The sequence below is a fragment of the Lithobates pipiens genome, unplaced genomic scaffold (assembly GCF_037356315.1).
Source record: "Lithobates pipiens isolate NorthernLeopardFrog02 unplaced genomic scaffold, aLitPip1_a1.2 Scaffold_3, whole genome shotgun sequence".
Taxonomy (NCBI): Eukaryota; Metazoa; Chordata; class Amphibia; order Anura; family Ranidae; genus Lithobates; species Lithobates pipiens.
The window spans coordinates 9,596,808-9,612,294 of record NW_027507790.1 but is presented as its reverse complement, the minus strand read 5'-3'; the positions used below and the strand labels follow the sequence as shown (position 1 = coordinate 9,612,294).

Here is a 15,487-nt window from a genome sequence, read left to right as displayed (position 1 = left end):
TCTTCATTTTGCAAAGAATTGTGGGAAAAAATTACAACTTAAAAAAACTCACCATGCTACTTACTTAATACCGTGGAATGTCTACTTTCTAAAAAGGGGTCATTTGGGGGGTATTTGTACTTTCCTGACTTGTTATGCCCCATACACACGATGAGATTATCGGACGAATGATCGTCCGTTTTTTTTTTGCATGCTAATCTCAGATCGAATCTGATGAGTTTACTAAAGTCACGAAAATTCCCGCACGACAGAAAAAAAAATTCGGAAGTGATGTCATGTGTTGTAATGCATTTGTATTGCATTTTCGAACGATAGCTGTACTGATTAAACGAAAATCGTACGATCTGGCATCGTACGAAAAAAAATTCCATGCATGTCCGATAGAATAAAGCTCTGTACTAACGATCCGATTATCGTACGATCGCTTCGAAAGCGGTATTTTCCGTACGATTTTCTGATAGTGTGTACGGGGCATAAGTGTCTCAAGAAATGAGATACACCTGATGTACTGAAGGCCTGATCAGATGTGATTAATTTTCAGTCATTGCACAAAAAATAAAAAACCCACAAGTGATTAAATACCACTAAAAGAAAGCTCTATTTGTGTGGAAAAAAGTACGCATATGGGTTGCATGATTGAGTAATTGTCATTCAAACTGTGAGAGTGCTGAAAATTGGTCTGGTCAGGAAGGGGGGTAAGTGCACTGTATTGAGGTGGTTAAAGGAGCCTATTTAGAAAATAAAAAATGAAGCTTTACAACCCCTTTAATTTTTCAGTTTGTTTGCACCCCCCCAAAAAAATTTGAGAAACAGCCGCCACTGATATCTAATTATTTGATCATCCTTTATTTTTCGTAATAATCATATAATTGAGTTCCAAGGCCTTATTGGGCCTTATTCTGCAGTACGGGGCTGCATGCTGGATATTCACTGTGGTAAGCTGCAATTATGCAATAACACAAGCTGTTAAAATGACCTTGCACACTATAGTCTAATGCCCTGTACACACGGTCGGAAATTCCAACGAAAAAGGTCCGATCGGATTATATTGTCGGAAAATCCTATCGCGTGTGGGCTCTCTCTGACTTTTTCCGTCGGAAATTCTGATGGAAAAAATTTGAGAGCAGGATCTAAAATTTACCGATAAAAAAATCCGATCTGACTTTTTCCAATCGTTTGTAGAGCATTCCAATCGGACAGAGTGCCCCGCATGCTCATATTAAATTACGAGACCAAAGCTATTGGCTACTAGCCTCTATGTAGTTCCGTCGTATGCAAAGAACATCACCGCGTTCCGAACGATTCGATTTTCCGATAACTTTGTCCGACCGTGTGTATGCAACAACAGTTTCAAACAAAATCCGTCTGAAAAAATCAGACGGATTTTGTGGTCGGAATGTCCGACTGTGTGTACAAGGCATAGCTGTATAATAGACTTTAAATTCATCAACTTCTTTGTACTGTAACATGTATGGCCATATTAAAGACGATTGGACAGAATTATACAGTTAGGACTGAAACATGTATGGCTAGCTTAAGGTACTTGGTATTTAATGCTCTATTTCCTTGTTGCAGGTGCGCTCTTCTATACCAGTGCATCGGATATGCGCCGTGGAGCGAGTGGATGAGAATGCATTTCAGCAGCCAAATATGATGCAAATCATTACCCAAGATGCTGAGACACAAGGTTGCCACATTATGTATATACAGTGCAAGGTGAGCGGCAACAGCCAAGGCTATTATATTACTTGTACCATTTTAAGAAGAAGATTATGGAAAAACTGTAAATATTAGGGTAAAAAAAAATATTATTTAATTTATTTATTTATTTATTTTTTACAAAATATTTTCTTTTTATATAGAATGTTAATGAACTGAATCAGTGGCTTTCTGCCCTGCGTAAAGTCAGTCTGTGCAACCAAAATTTGTTGCCAACATATCACCAAGGAGCCTATCGTAATTCACATTGGACTTGCTGCCTGCAATCTGACCGAACAGGTAATATAGCCACAGTACAGTATGCTTGTGAACATAACTAACTTCATGTTGTATAATCACTCATTATCTTACTCTACAATACAGAGCACATGTAAAGTCTTAATACACCGTGGGTTTTTAGACATTTACCTTCAGGTAATTGGATAATGGCAGTGCTTTGGAGGATACGCCTCATAGGCACCTCCCCTATAACCTTAAACAAACTCTTGAGTTGGTTTTGTGCTAGTGTCTGAAGGTGATGGACCTTTCTCCCTCAGAGAGAAAACCATCCTTGGCATAACTAGTTTTATTATTTTTCTTTCTTATTTTATCTAATGATCCCTGAATCAAGCCCTTACTATTTTCTAATGTTAGCATAAAAGCAGCTTAAAATGGAAGCATCTGCTAACATAGGCCACTCCATAGAGGAGACGGAAGGGTCCGACCAGGTCCGCGTGAAAAACTGTCAAACGGACCTGATCAGACAGCCCATGTGAAAGGGCCCTAAATCTGTGTGTTTTTAGAATGATCTACAGAAGGGATGGCTGCAGACAGGTACAACTTTTGTTGGAGAGTTTGTTTCATCTCTGAGTATCATTGGAAGCTAGTCACTTCACTGGGTGTATGGTAGGCTTTACATCCACTTCAATAGAGCCATCTTTGTCCAGGGCCCAAAAACAACCATGCTTCTTTCCTATTCCCATTTCTCAACTGGAGTAAGAACCCAATGTGCAGTCCTAGAGGATGCAAGCACAGAAGCAAAAGAAGAGGATATTGAAGCAGGAGGAAGCTGCAGGAGATTTTACTCCCTCAGTCATTATGCTGAAGAGGGAGCTTCATGCAACATAAATGCTCATTCCCTCTGTCCACAAAAGCCTTGGCACTGTGCAACTTGACTCTCTTCATGAACAGATAGCATATGCAGTATATAAGGACTGGATCACTCCCAAAGTAACTTTCATTCCACCCAAATTGTTTACTGAACTCTATCCAATGAAAAAGAGTTCAGAAAGTGGGCTTTTCCTGTAGCTGAGCCTGCCATCTCTGTCCTAAACAAACATCTCACTGTTTCTATTGAAGCTGTTCCTTCTTTCAAAGATTGTGCAGATAGAGAGTTTGAGAGGCTCCTAAAGGATATATTTAATCTTGTAGGCACAGTCCTGCAATCAGCTCTTGTTGCAATTTCAGTATGTCAATTTGCAGCTAACTGGACTAGAATAATGGACAACCAACACATATTTAAGGGTCGTGCTTTTTACACAGCAATTATAGCGATTTGCCTTCTGCTCTACTTGTCTTTGTAGAGATGCCCTAATAAACCTCAAGTGACAAATTTTCAGAGTGGTATAAAGCTTGTTTGGCTGTACTTGACTAGTCTGACTAGAGCCTAAAGAAGAAGCACGCATGCTTCGAACGCGCGCACCATCCCACTGATCTTGTACCCGGAAGTGACGACATCACAGCACTGGGTCCGGAATTATGCGGATTCCCTTCCCCGGATCTCGACAGCACTGGGTTCCACCACCACAATCGTAACAAGGGACGAACACGGACATCACTGCTTACACCAGGCTACAGTCTGCTGTCCAGGACAATTGCGGATGATCTTTATGAAATATGCCCTTCACCATCGTGTGTTTGTGAGTGCATCTGTCTTTTACCTTACATTTATGCATTAAAACTACCTAATTGCTACGCTTAGAAGGTGCCGCTTCTTGTCTTTGAGAAAGGTGTCCTTGCACATCGCGATGGACCCAAAATCGCCCTCCTTAGGAGCCCCTAGCTCCTGTAAACGCAGATCACCTGTCCGCTGTAACCAAGCTGCAACTTCAAAATCTAAGTTCAGCCCTTCTTCTTCTTCTTAGCCCACCATGGCCACCAAGCCTTCCCCAAAGCCCTCTTCACAATAAAGTGGCGCCCTCCCTCCTAAGAGTGGGTGAGGGGGAGGAGAGTGTGGTGGCAATGTCTGTTACAGTTTGCCTCTCTCTGGGTCACAAATGTCCTAGACATGTGGGGTTCAGTCTGTGGTTTCAAAGGTAAAAAAAAGGTGTTCCAAACTCTATCACCTCACTGCTTTCTTCTTTTAAATCAACCAAACACTGCCCAAGGACAGTTAAATTTGCAGAACGCCCTGAGCCACCTCTTGTCCCAGGAAGTTGTTGTGCCAGAACTGCCACAAGACAGGTTCAAATGATTCTGCTCAAACCTGTTCACAGTACCAAAACCCAATGGGGGCAATCATCCTATTCTGGATTTAAAATTCCTCTGCTAATTCCTTCAAATTCCAGAATTTCACATGGAATCCGCAATATCAGTAATTGCTTCTTTGAGACAACCATATACAGTGCCTTGCGAAAGTATTCGGCCCCCTTGAACTTTTCAACCTTTTGCCACATTTCAGGCTTCAAACATAAAGATATAAAATTTTAATTTTTTGTGAAGAATCACCAACAAGTGGGACACAATTGTGAAGTGGAACGAAATCTATTGGATAATTTAAACTTTTTTAGCAAATAAAAAACTGAAAAGTGGTGCGTGCAAAATTATTCGGCCCCTTTTACTTTCAGTGCAGCAAACTCACTCCAGAAGTTTAGCGAGGATCTCTGAATGATCCAATGTTGTCCTAAATGACTGATGGTGATAAATAGAATCCACCTGTGTGTAATCAAGTCTCTGTATAAATGCACCTGTTCTGTGATAGTCTCAGGGTTCTGTTAAAAGCGCAGAGCGCATCATGAAGACCAAGGAACACACCAGGCAGGTCCGTAATACTGTTGTGGAGAAGTTTAAAGCTGGATTTGGATACAAAAAGATTTCCCAAGCTTTAAACATCTCAAGGAGCACTGTGCAAGCGATCATTTTGAAATGGAAGGAGTATCAGACCACTGCAAATCTACCAAGACCTGGCCGTCCCTCTAAACTTTCAGCTCAGATAAGGAGAAGACTGATCAGAGATGCAGCCAAGAGGCCCATGATCACTCTGGATGAACTGCAGAGAACTACAGCTGAGGTGGGAGAGTCTGTCCATACAACAATCAGTCGTACACTGCACAAATCTGGCCTTTATGGAAGAGTGGCAAGAAGAAAGCCATTTCTCAAAGATATCCATAAAAAGTCTCGTCTAAAGTCATCCCCACTGTCAAACATGGTGGTGGCAGCATCATGGTTTGGGCCTGCTTTTCTTCAGCAGGGACAGGGAAGATGGTTAAAATTGAGGGGAAGATGGATGCAGCCAAATACAGGACCATTCTGGATGAAAACCTGTTGGAGTCTGCAAAAGACCTGAAACTGGGATGGAGATTTATCTTCCAACAAGACAATGATCCCAAACATACAGCAAAATCTACAAAGTAATGGTTCACAAATAAACGTATCCAGGTGTTAGAATGGCCAAGTCAAAGTCCAGACCTGAATCCAATCGAGAATCTGTGGAAAGAGCTGAAAACTGCTGTTCACAAACGCTCTCCATCCAACCTCACTGAGCTCGAGCTGTTTTGCAAGGAAGAATGGGCAAGAATTTCAGTCTCTTGATGTGCAAAACTGATAGAGACATACCCCAAGCGACTTGCAGCTGTAATCGCAGCAAAAGGTAGCTCTACAAAGTATTAACGCAAGGGGGCCAAATAATTTTGCACGCCCCACTTTTCATTTTTTTATTAGTTAAAAAAGTTTCAAAAATCCAATAGATTTCGTTCCACTTCACAATTGTGTCCCACTTGTTGGTGATTCTTCACAAAAAATAAAAATTTTATATCTTTATGTTTGAAGCCTGAAATGTGGCAAAAGGTTGAAAAGTTCAAGGGGGCCAAATACTTTCGCAAGGCACTGTATCTAGCAGTAATTGCTGTATAATTGACAATGATCCCAAAAATGTGTCAAAAATGTCCGATGTGTCCGCCATAATGTCGCAGTCACAATAAAAATCGCTGATCGTCGCCATTACTAGTAAAAAAAAAGAATAATAAAAAATTATTAATAAAAATGCCATAAAACTATCCCTATTTTGTAAACGCTATAACTTTTGCGCAAACCAATCAATCGCTTATTGCAATTTTTTTTACCAAAAATATGCAGAAGAATACGTATCGGCCTAAACTGAGGAAAACATTTTTTTTTATATATTTTTGGGCGATATTTATTATAACAAAAAGTTTAAAAAAAATGTGTTTTTTTTTTTTCAAAATTGTCGCTCTATTTTTGTTTATAGCACAAAAAATATAAGCCGCGGTGGTGATCAAATACCACCAAAAGAAAGCTCTATTTGTGGGGAAAAAAGGACATCAATTTTGTTTGGGAGCCACGTCGCACGACCGCGCAATTGTCAGTTAAAGCGATGCAGTGCCGAATCGCAAAAAGTGGTCTGGTCTTTGACCAGCAAAATGGTCCGGTCTGTAAGTGGTTAAAGAAATCATATTTAGACTGTTCTGGCCTTCCTACAGTCAGGTCTTGACAATTAAGACTTGACCAATGTTAAAGCCTTAAGTACTCTTAAAGATGAGGTCTCGCCTTGCCAAATCTTTTTCAAAGGCACTCTCCCTTGCCGCACCCTGTGCTTCTTTGTGATCTGAGCTTTGTTCTGTCTTCCCTGCAGAAACCCTTTTGAACCTATTCATGATATTCCTCTAGAGCTGGGGTCTCCAAACTATGGCCCTTCAGTTGTTCAGGAACTACAATTCCCATCATGCTTAGTTATGTCTGTGAATGTCAGCGTACAATGCCTCATGGGATATGTAGTTCTGCAACAGCTGGAGGGCCATAGTTTGGATATCCCTGCTCTAGATGCTCTATCATGCAAAGTGCCCTTTTTGCACACTATTGTCTGCCAGATGATGCGTTTCTGAAGTGGTGGCCCTTTCCTGTAAAGAGCCTTTCCTCAAAATTCCCAATGACAAGGTTGTCTTATATCCAGGGTCATAAGGTGGTCTCAGCATTCCATCCCACAAGGGACACTCCTGCTTCAAAGTCCACCATTGCATAATGTACAGTATACAAAAACTGTTTGCAAGTGCTTACATTGTCAATGAGAAATCTCCTCCTGTACTTTAACTTGCCCATTCCACCAGAGCAGTGAGAGTTTTCTGGGCATTTCAGCACCAAGCCCCTTTAACACAGTTGTGTAAGGCTGCCACCTGGTCTTCTTCCAGGTGGACTGCCAATCTTCTGGTGACACCGCTTTTGGCCGCAAGGCTCTCAAAGTGGCTCTCTGAGGTTACCTCTTCTGACCGTTGTTGGGTCTATTGGCAAGAGTTGTGTTTGCCTCATTACTGCCCACCCTTCCTGTTTATTGCTTGGGTACATTTCATGGTGTATGAATACTCTGCCTGTGTACTGTATGATTAAAATGAGAGGAATTTTGACTTGCCTGTACATTCCATATTTTGAAGTACAGTACAGGACACCTTAACTTTCATTCCTTGGTTTACTGTGTGTTGCTTGTTACAAACTGAGAACTCACAAAGTGGGGAGGGGTTACAGGGAAGACACTCAGTGGGCATGTCTTATAAAGCTTTGCTAATGTCCAATCACCTGAAGGTACATACTTATAACCCATGTATATGAATTCTCTGCCTGTATTCTGTACTGCTCTCCAAGATATGTAATTTACAGGCAAGTCAAAATTACTCTTATTTTGTGTGTCTTACAGTTCGTGGTTGTAGCCGGACACATTTAGCTGTGACATTGGGAGACTGGAGTGATCCTTTGGATCCAGATGCTGAGGCTCAGGTGTTATATCGGCATCTTCTATTGGTCAAGGACGTGCTCAGGTTTGCAAATGGTTCTTCTTAGTTTTTGTTGATATGTGGTTGCCTCCCTAACATTTAGCCATATGAAGTAACCATTTAAGATATCTTCTTCGTATTTTAAACCACTGGCCTCGGCATATGATATGCCTACTTTTTAACAGGAACAAGTACCTGGATGGTGCAGATGTTGTGGCCACAGGGAAAGCAGAATCAAGAGGTCCTACCGAGAAAGGATTTGAAGGTTCAGTATTACTGCAGAGGATATTGTGACTATTGTGAAATTGTATAACATGACCAGTTTAGCAATTTATTTTTTATTTTTTCCTCCTTCAGGCCTGATCGCTTCATCTGCAGCAAGACATTTGCTAACTATCATTGAGGACTTGCAAAGAGCACACCAGGTCTTTGAACGTAGGGAAAGGGAAGAGGCTCCTAATCATAGTAACTGTATTTAAAACAGAAATGATGACAGCCTACACATCCAGACATATTCCAATTCTTTTTATTGCTGTACACATATGGCCATTTTTCAGACTTTTGTATTTTTTGTTCCAAAGGTCAAAAAAAAAAAAATAAAGCCAACAAAACCGTTCACTACCTCATTTTTTTTTATCTCCAATTAGGGAAGCCATTTATTTCCCGCAGGATGTGATGTCAGCAGTTTCACACTTTTTTGTCCGTAATGATCTGAGTTGAGCTTGCTTACAGATAATAACCATTTTTTTTTTAGCTTTTTATAGAATCTATGTACAACAGCCCTAGCTTGGTGTTTCTTAATTCCAGTCCTCAAGGCGCAACAGGTCATGTTTTCAGGCTTTCCCTCAGATGAAATGGCTGTGGTAATTCCTAAGGCAGTGAAACTGATCAAATCACCTGTGCAATATAATGGATAGCATGGAAACATTACCTATTGGTGTGCCTTGAGGACTGAAATTGAGAAACACTGCCCTAGCTGATCTTGATGGCGGTAACCTGTAACATTAAAACAAACTTGTCTCAAAGTTAGTTTCAAGACCACTTCCAATGATTCTACATTCAAATAACAGTGCATATATTTAGCATATTAATTAGAAAATCTTTGCAACCATTCATAATTGAGCTACCCAGTATGGCCTTTTTCAGCAGAATCCAGCACTGACTTTATATCTGTGGGAGGCCAGTGTCCATATGGACAGTTGAATAAGCAGGTTGGAAAACCTGTCCCCTTTCACTGGTTGCCCCCTGAAACAAGTAGTGCTAATGATGCTCCCCTCTACTAACAATTACATTCTATAAAACAATAACGTTTATGGTGCAGCTGAGCTTTGGTGATACCTGATAATGCGCATCTGTCAAATCTTAGAGGTCTATGGACAAGGTCTGTGTTTACAAGTTTTCGGCTTGTGCCAATGGCAACAGTTTGACATAATTTTAAGACACTTTGGAGATCATTGACAAGCACATTTGACAGTACCCTTTGATCTGTTTCAATTGGATTTTGCACTCCTATAGACTTGAGTGGCAATGGAAAACCCATTTGAAGTGAAGAAAAGCCTGTTAAGAGAGGCCCCTAAAGCCCAACTCCAGGATACTCGCACCCCTCCTCCCACCCCACTCTAAATAACCGCTGGTATGGAAAAAAAAAAACTATCCATGTTCCCATTAACTTATCTCAAGTCACAGTCTCAAAACTATCTTTCTCTCCTTTTCTGTTTACTTTCTGGGGTCTTTCTTTGAGTATCCACATCACTGCCTACACAATATGGACATCTATTGGTGAAGGTGACCCCTGCAGTGGGTGGTGAGGGGACTACTACCCAAAAAGATAATGAGTAGGGAAAAATGTCTGATCTCCAAGGCAGGAAATTAGCTTGGCTTATAGCAGAAACTGTGACTTTGCTCCATTAGCACTGCAAAATGGCTTAAGAAGAGGTGTTCAGTATCAAGACTGAGAAGTAAGGTAATTGATGTAGACTGTGCTATTTAAATTTTATTTTTGCCTGGAGTTGGGCTTAAAGCTGACTATATATAGGAAAATTGTTGCTAAATCTACACCTTAGCTGCCTAGTACAGCCTGAAATTGATGGCCAATTTTGACAGATGCAAGAATTTACAATAGCATGGCAGTGAACAACCCTTGTGCAATGTTTAATATTTGTAAATATATATTTATCAGCCTCAAAGGGGTGGGCAATCCTTGTACTGTACATTAATCAGCCTATGTCTGGGCACCTCAGTTTTTTCAGGGACACTCATCTATATGCATGGTTTCCAATTGTCATATACAAGAGCACACATGTAGAAACATTCTGATCAAAAGAAATAATAATAAAAATAAGGTTTACATGAGATTTAACTACATTGTAGTTTGAGAAAAAAAATCCTAAATAGGGCAGCACATTGGCTCATTTTGTTAAGCGCTGTGCAAACTGTTGGCTTTATATAAATCCTGTATAAAATGAATAATAATTGGCTAAGTGGTTAGCACTACCACCTAGCAGCACTAGGGTCATTGGTTCGAATCCCAACCTTGGCACTACCTGCCTGGAGTTTGCATGTTCTCCCTGTGCTGCATGGGTTTCCTCCGGGTACTCTGATTTCCTCCCACACTCCAAAGACATGCTGGTTGGTTAATTGGCTCCTGTCTAAATTGGCACTAGTATTGTGTAATGTATGTATGAATATGAATTGGGGACCTTAGACTGTAAGCTCTTTGAGGGCAGGGACTGTTGTGAATGTGCAATATATATGTGTAAAGTTCTGCGTAATTTGACAGTGCAATTTAAGTACCAATAATAAAATTTACATATTTGGTCAATAAAAGTGCTTTAACTTTTAAAACATATAATGATAGCTATATAAACATATTGATCATATTATCATTATTGAAGGAGAGTTGTTCTGTAACTAGGTTGGACTTTGAGGTGATACTTTTTAATAGAGTTGCACCCATACTGATACTAGTATTGGTATCGGTGCCGATATCGCGCATTTGCACGCAGGGCCGGTGCAAGGATTTTTGACACCCTAGGCGAAACCACATTTTGACGCCCCCCCCATTGGCTCCACCCATGACTCCACCTCCTTTTCCCTGTCCATGTATACGGACCAGCTAGGGTACTATAGGGACAGGCTAGGGTACTATACGGACCAGCTAGGGTACTATACGGACCGGCTAGTGTACTATACAGAAAGGCTAGGGTACTATACAGACCGGCTAGTGTACTATACAGAAAGGCTAGGGTACTATACGGACCGGCTAGGGTACTATACAGAAAGGGTAGGGTACTATACGGACCAGCTAATGCACTATACAGAAAGGCTAGGGTACTATACGGACCGGCTAGGGTACTATACAGAAAGGTTAGGGTACTATACAGACTGGCTAGTATACGGACATGCTAGAGTACTATACGCACAGGCTAACTATGCAACTGCCTATCTGTACGAGCAGACAGATACACTAGTGACAATGCTTTATGGGCTTCTAGTAAAAATAATAATAAATGCACATTTTTTTTAACTGCAAAAATATCTGCATTTATTATTTTTTTACAAAGCTGAACTTGAACTTCCACACCTCAAATAACCCCCCCCCCCCAAATCTGTTCTCCTCTGTACCCCCCCATTAGTTCCCCTCTGTACCCCCCAAATCGATTCCCCTCTGTACCCCCTCCCCCACAGACGTATTAGTTCTCCTCTGTACCCCCCAAATCTGTTCCCCTCTGTACCCCCTACACACACACACACACACACACACACACACACACACACACACACACTAGTTGCCCTCTGTACCCCCCTCCCCCCAAATCTGTTCCTCCCTGTACCCCCTCCCCCCCACACACACACATTAGTTCTCCTCTGTACCCCTCAAATCTGTTCCCCTCTGCCCCCCCACACACTAGTTCTCCGTACCCCCCCCCCCCCCACACACACACATTAGTTCCCCTTTGTAAAACACCCCCCCCACACACATTAGTTCCCCACTGTACCCCCCCCCACACACACACACACATTAGTTCCCCTCTGTACTCCCCCCACACACATTAGTTCCCCCCTGTACCCCCCCCCCCACACACACATTAGTTCTCCTCTGTACCCCCCCAAAGCTGTTCCCCTCTGTAACCCCTACACACATTAGTACCCCTCCTCTATATCCCCCAAATCTGTTCCCCTCTGTAACCCCTACACACATCAGTTCCCCTCTATATCCCCCAAATCTGTTCCCCTCTGTAACCCCCCATATACACATTAGTTCTCTTCCGTACCCCCCCCCCCCCACAATCATCAGTTATCCTCTGTTGCCCTCCTCAAGCCTGTTCCCCTCTGTACCCCCCCCACATTAGTTATCCTCGGTATCCCCCAAATCTGTTCCCCTCCCTCTGCACACAATATAATGCAACAGCCATGGCAGCCTCATCTCTAGGAGAGCGGCGCTGCTGCCTGTCCTCCCACCACACAGTGACATCCCTGACAGTCCAGGAAGGGGGAGCGGAAATCGCGGCAAGCCCAGACCTAACATGCAGGGCTTCCATCTCATCTGTCCCAGGCCGCCCTGCACACAGTAAGGGGTTCATGCCTCCACCCATGTTACTCTCCTGTCCGTGTGTGTGTGTTGAAACTTGCACAGCACAGACTTACTTAGTTCTGCCTGCTTCACGATCACCGCTTGCTCCTCCAGCCCTCCGCTTATAGAAGAGATCATGACATCCCCCAGCCCTGCCTCCTGTTCACTGCAAAGCCGCCGTTTCTCTCTGAGCTGTGCTGTCCAGCGGCGCTGCCTGTGTCTCCGGCAAGATCCTGTGTAATGTCATCTGGGGTGAGCGAACCGGCTACCGCCCCCCCCACGTAGCGCTACTATGCCACTGCTGTCATCCATCCCTGCCACCATGGCTGGCCAGCTTGTCACTTCCTTCTCCCGCCGGCTTGTTCGTTTTGCTGGATGCTTCCCCAACTTCTTCCTCCCAGGGGCTGTAGCTGCGCCCTAGGTTAAAGTGCGCCCTAGGCGGCTGCCTAGTCCGCCTAGTGGTAGCACCGGCCCTGTTTGCACGAGTACTTGTACTCATGCAAATGCTCCGATGCTTGACCCGATACTTGGACAGTCAGGAACGAGCTGCGGCAATGAGGGGAGTTAAATCACAGATCTTCCTGTATGGCTTTCCATAAAGCACCTGACAGCCGCTTCTTCTCTCCCTCCCGGCTGCTTTCAGCCGCTTTGTTGAAAGCCACACAGGGAGATTGGTGATTGTAACCCCCACCACCACCACACCTCGTCCCTGACTGTTCCCTTTATCCTCTGGTCCCCCTCCATGTCTTCTTCTGTGTTCTCTGTGTGCTCCAGTCTGATCCACCTCCATGTCCTCCCCCATGCGCTCCTCCGATTCCCCTGTGTCCCCCTCCATGTCTTACTCTGTGGTCCCCATGTGTTCCAGTCCGGTCCCCCTCCATGTCCTTCCCCGTGCGCTCCTCTGGTTCCCCCATGCACTCCGGTCCCCCTCTGTGCTCCTCTGCCCTCCCCTGTCCCAGATCTGTCAGGATACAGAGCAGAGGAATGAGTCGGTATATATGTCATTTATCGGCTCCTTCCTTTTCTTAATGGACAGAGTCACTGACATCTCACTAAAGCTCGCCCAACAGGGTTGATTAAAAAAAAAAAGGAAACATTGTAATAAATATTTAAAAGTAAAAATAATAAAAAAAACACTGACACCATCCACTCCCCCTCACCTCTCACACACAAAAGAAGGAAGCATTGTAAAAAAAAAAACCATAAAATAAAAAACTACCGACACAGTCCACACCTCATCAGTGCCATCTATTAGTGCTGCATATTAGTGCCACTGTCACAGTGACATTAAAAAAAAGAATCAGTATCAGCGAGTACTTGGAAAAAAGTATTGAAGCTTGTACTCGGTCTTAAAAAAGTGGTATCGGTGCAACCCTACTTTTTAAGTATCTTCCCCAAAATGATGTCTAAATAATTTTCTTACACCAACTATGTCACTACGTACAGACCAATTACAACTAGGGATCACGTGCCTGAGGTTGACCTGGGGTTAACATAAGAAAATTTTTGGATATCTGTTGCTTCCTCCTGCAACAACTCGCTCTAGTAAGCACAGCCCAGAAATAACTAAGGCAAATGGCTTCTTCTTGTACCTGTCTTATGCCCTGTACACACGGTCGGACAGTCCGACTACAAAATCTGTCTGATTTTTTTCTGACGGATTTTGGCCGAAACTTGTGTTGCATACACACGGTCGGACAAAGTTGTCGGAAAATACGATCGTTCAGAACGAGGTGACGTAAATCACGTACGACGGGACTATAAAGAGGCCAGTAGCCAATAGCTTTTGTCTCGTAATTTATTCCTAGCATGCATGGCACTTTGTCCATTGGCATTCTCTACACATGATTGGAAAAAGTCAGATCGGATTTTGTTGTCAGAAAATTTTAGATCCAGCTCTCAAAATTCCGACAGAAAAAGTCCGATAGAGCTCACACACGATCGGATTTTACGACAACATAATCTGATCGGACTTTTTCCGTCTGAATTTCCGACCGTGTGTACAGGGCATTAGAAGATGCAAAACAGTTCAGCCCCTGCGCACAAGTAAAGGTAATCCATTAAAGATGACAACAAGTACATATAGTGCATCCGGAAAGTATTCACAGCACTTCACTTTTTACAGATTCTGTTATGTTACAGCCTTATTCCAAAATGGATTAAATTATTTTCCTCAAAATTCTAAAAACAATTCCCCATAATGACAACATGAAAAAACTTTGAAATCTTTGCAAATTTATAAAAAAAAAAAAATCACATGTACATAAGTATTCGCAGCCTTTGCTTAATACTTTGTTGAAGCACCTTTTGGCACCAATTACAGCCTCAAATCTTTTTGAGTATGAGGCTACAAGCTTGGCACACCTATTTTTGGACAGTTTCTCTCATTCTTCTTTGCATGATCTCTCAAGCTCCATCAAATTGGATGGGGAGTTGGTGCACAGCCATTTTCAGATCTCTCCAGAGATGTTCAATCAGGTTTTCTGGGCTCTGGCTTGGCCACTCAAGCACATTCATCGTTGTCCCATAGCCACTCCTTTGTTATCTTGACTGTGTGCTTAGAGTCACTGTCCTGTTGGAAGATGAACCTTGACCCCAGTCTGAGTTCCAGAGCACTCTGGAGCAGGTTCATCAAGGATGTCTCTGTACATTGCTGCATCTTTCCCTCAATCCTGACTAGTCTCTGAGCTGCCACTGAAAAACCTCAGCACGGCATGATGCTGTCACCACAATGCTTTTCTGTGGGGATGGTATTGGCCAGATGATGAGCAGTGCCTGGTTTCCTCCAGATATTACACTTGCCATTCAGGCCAAAGAGTTCAATCTTTGTTTCATCAGACCAGAGAATTTTGTTTCTCATGGTCTGAGAGTACTTCATATGGCTTTTGGCAAACTTCAGGTGGGCTCTCATGTGCCTTTTTACTGGGGAGTGGCTTCCGTCTGGCCACTCTACTGTACAGATCTGATTGGTGGAGTGCTGCAGAGATGGTTGTTCTTCTGGAAGGTTCTCCTGTCTACACAGAGAAACGCTGGAGCTCTGTCAGAGTGACCATCAGGTTCTTGGTCACCTTCCTGACTAAAGCCCTTCTCCCCCGGTCACTAAGTTTGGCCAGACAGCCCACTCTAGGAAGAGTCCTGGTGGTTCCAAACTTCTTCCATTTACAGATGATGGAGGCCACTGTGCATATTGGGACCTTTAATGCTGAAGCAGTTTTTA

General features: G+C 42.9%; 1 protein-coding gene across 1 annotated transcript in view; it reads left to right on the top strand.

Annotated features, from left to right (window-relative positions):
- Positions 1 to 8,313, top strand: part of RASAL1 (RAS protein activator like 1) — a 158,068-nt gene extending 149,755 nt beyond the window's left edge. The window contains exons 17-21 of the mRNA XM_077461250.1: positions 1,576 to 1,716; positions 1,863 to 1,998; positions 7,622 to 7,742; positions 7,883 to 7,962; positions 8,055 to 8,313. Coding sequence (XP_077317376.1) covers positions 1,576 to 1,716; positions 1,863 to 1,998; positions 7,622 to 7,742; positions 7,883 to 7,962; positions 8,055 to 8,176 — 600 coding nt within the window. The 3' untranslated portion in view covers positions 8,177 to 8,313. The remainder of the gene's footprint in view (positions 1 to 1,575; positions 1,717 to 1,862; positions 1,999 to 7,621; positions 7,743 to 7,882; positions 7,963 to 8,054) is intronic.
- Positions 8,314 to 15,487: the final 7,174 nt, after the last annotated feature.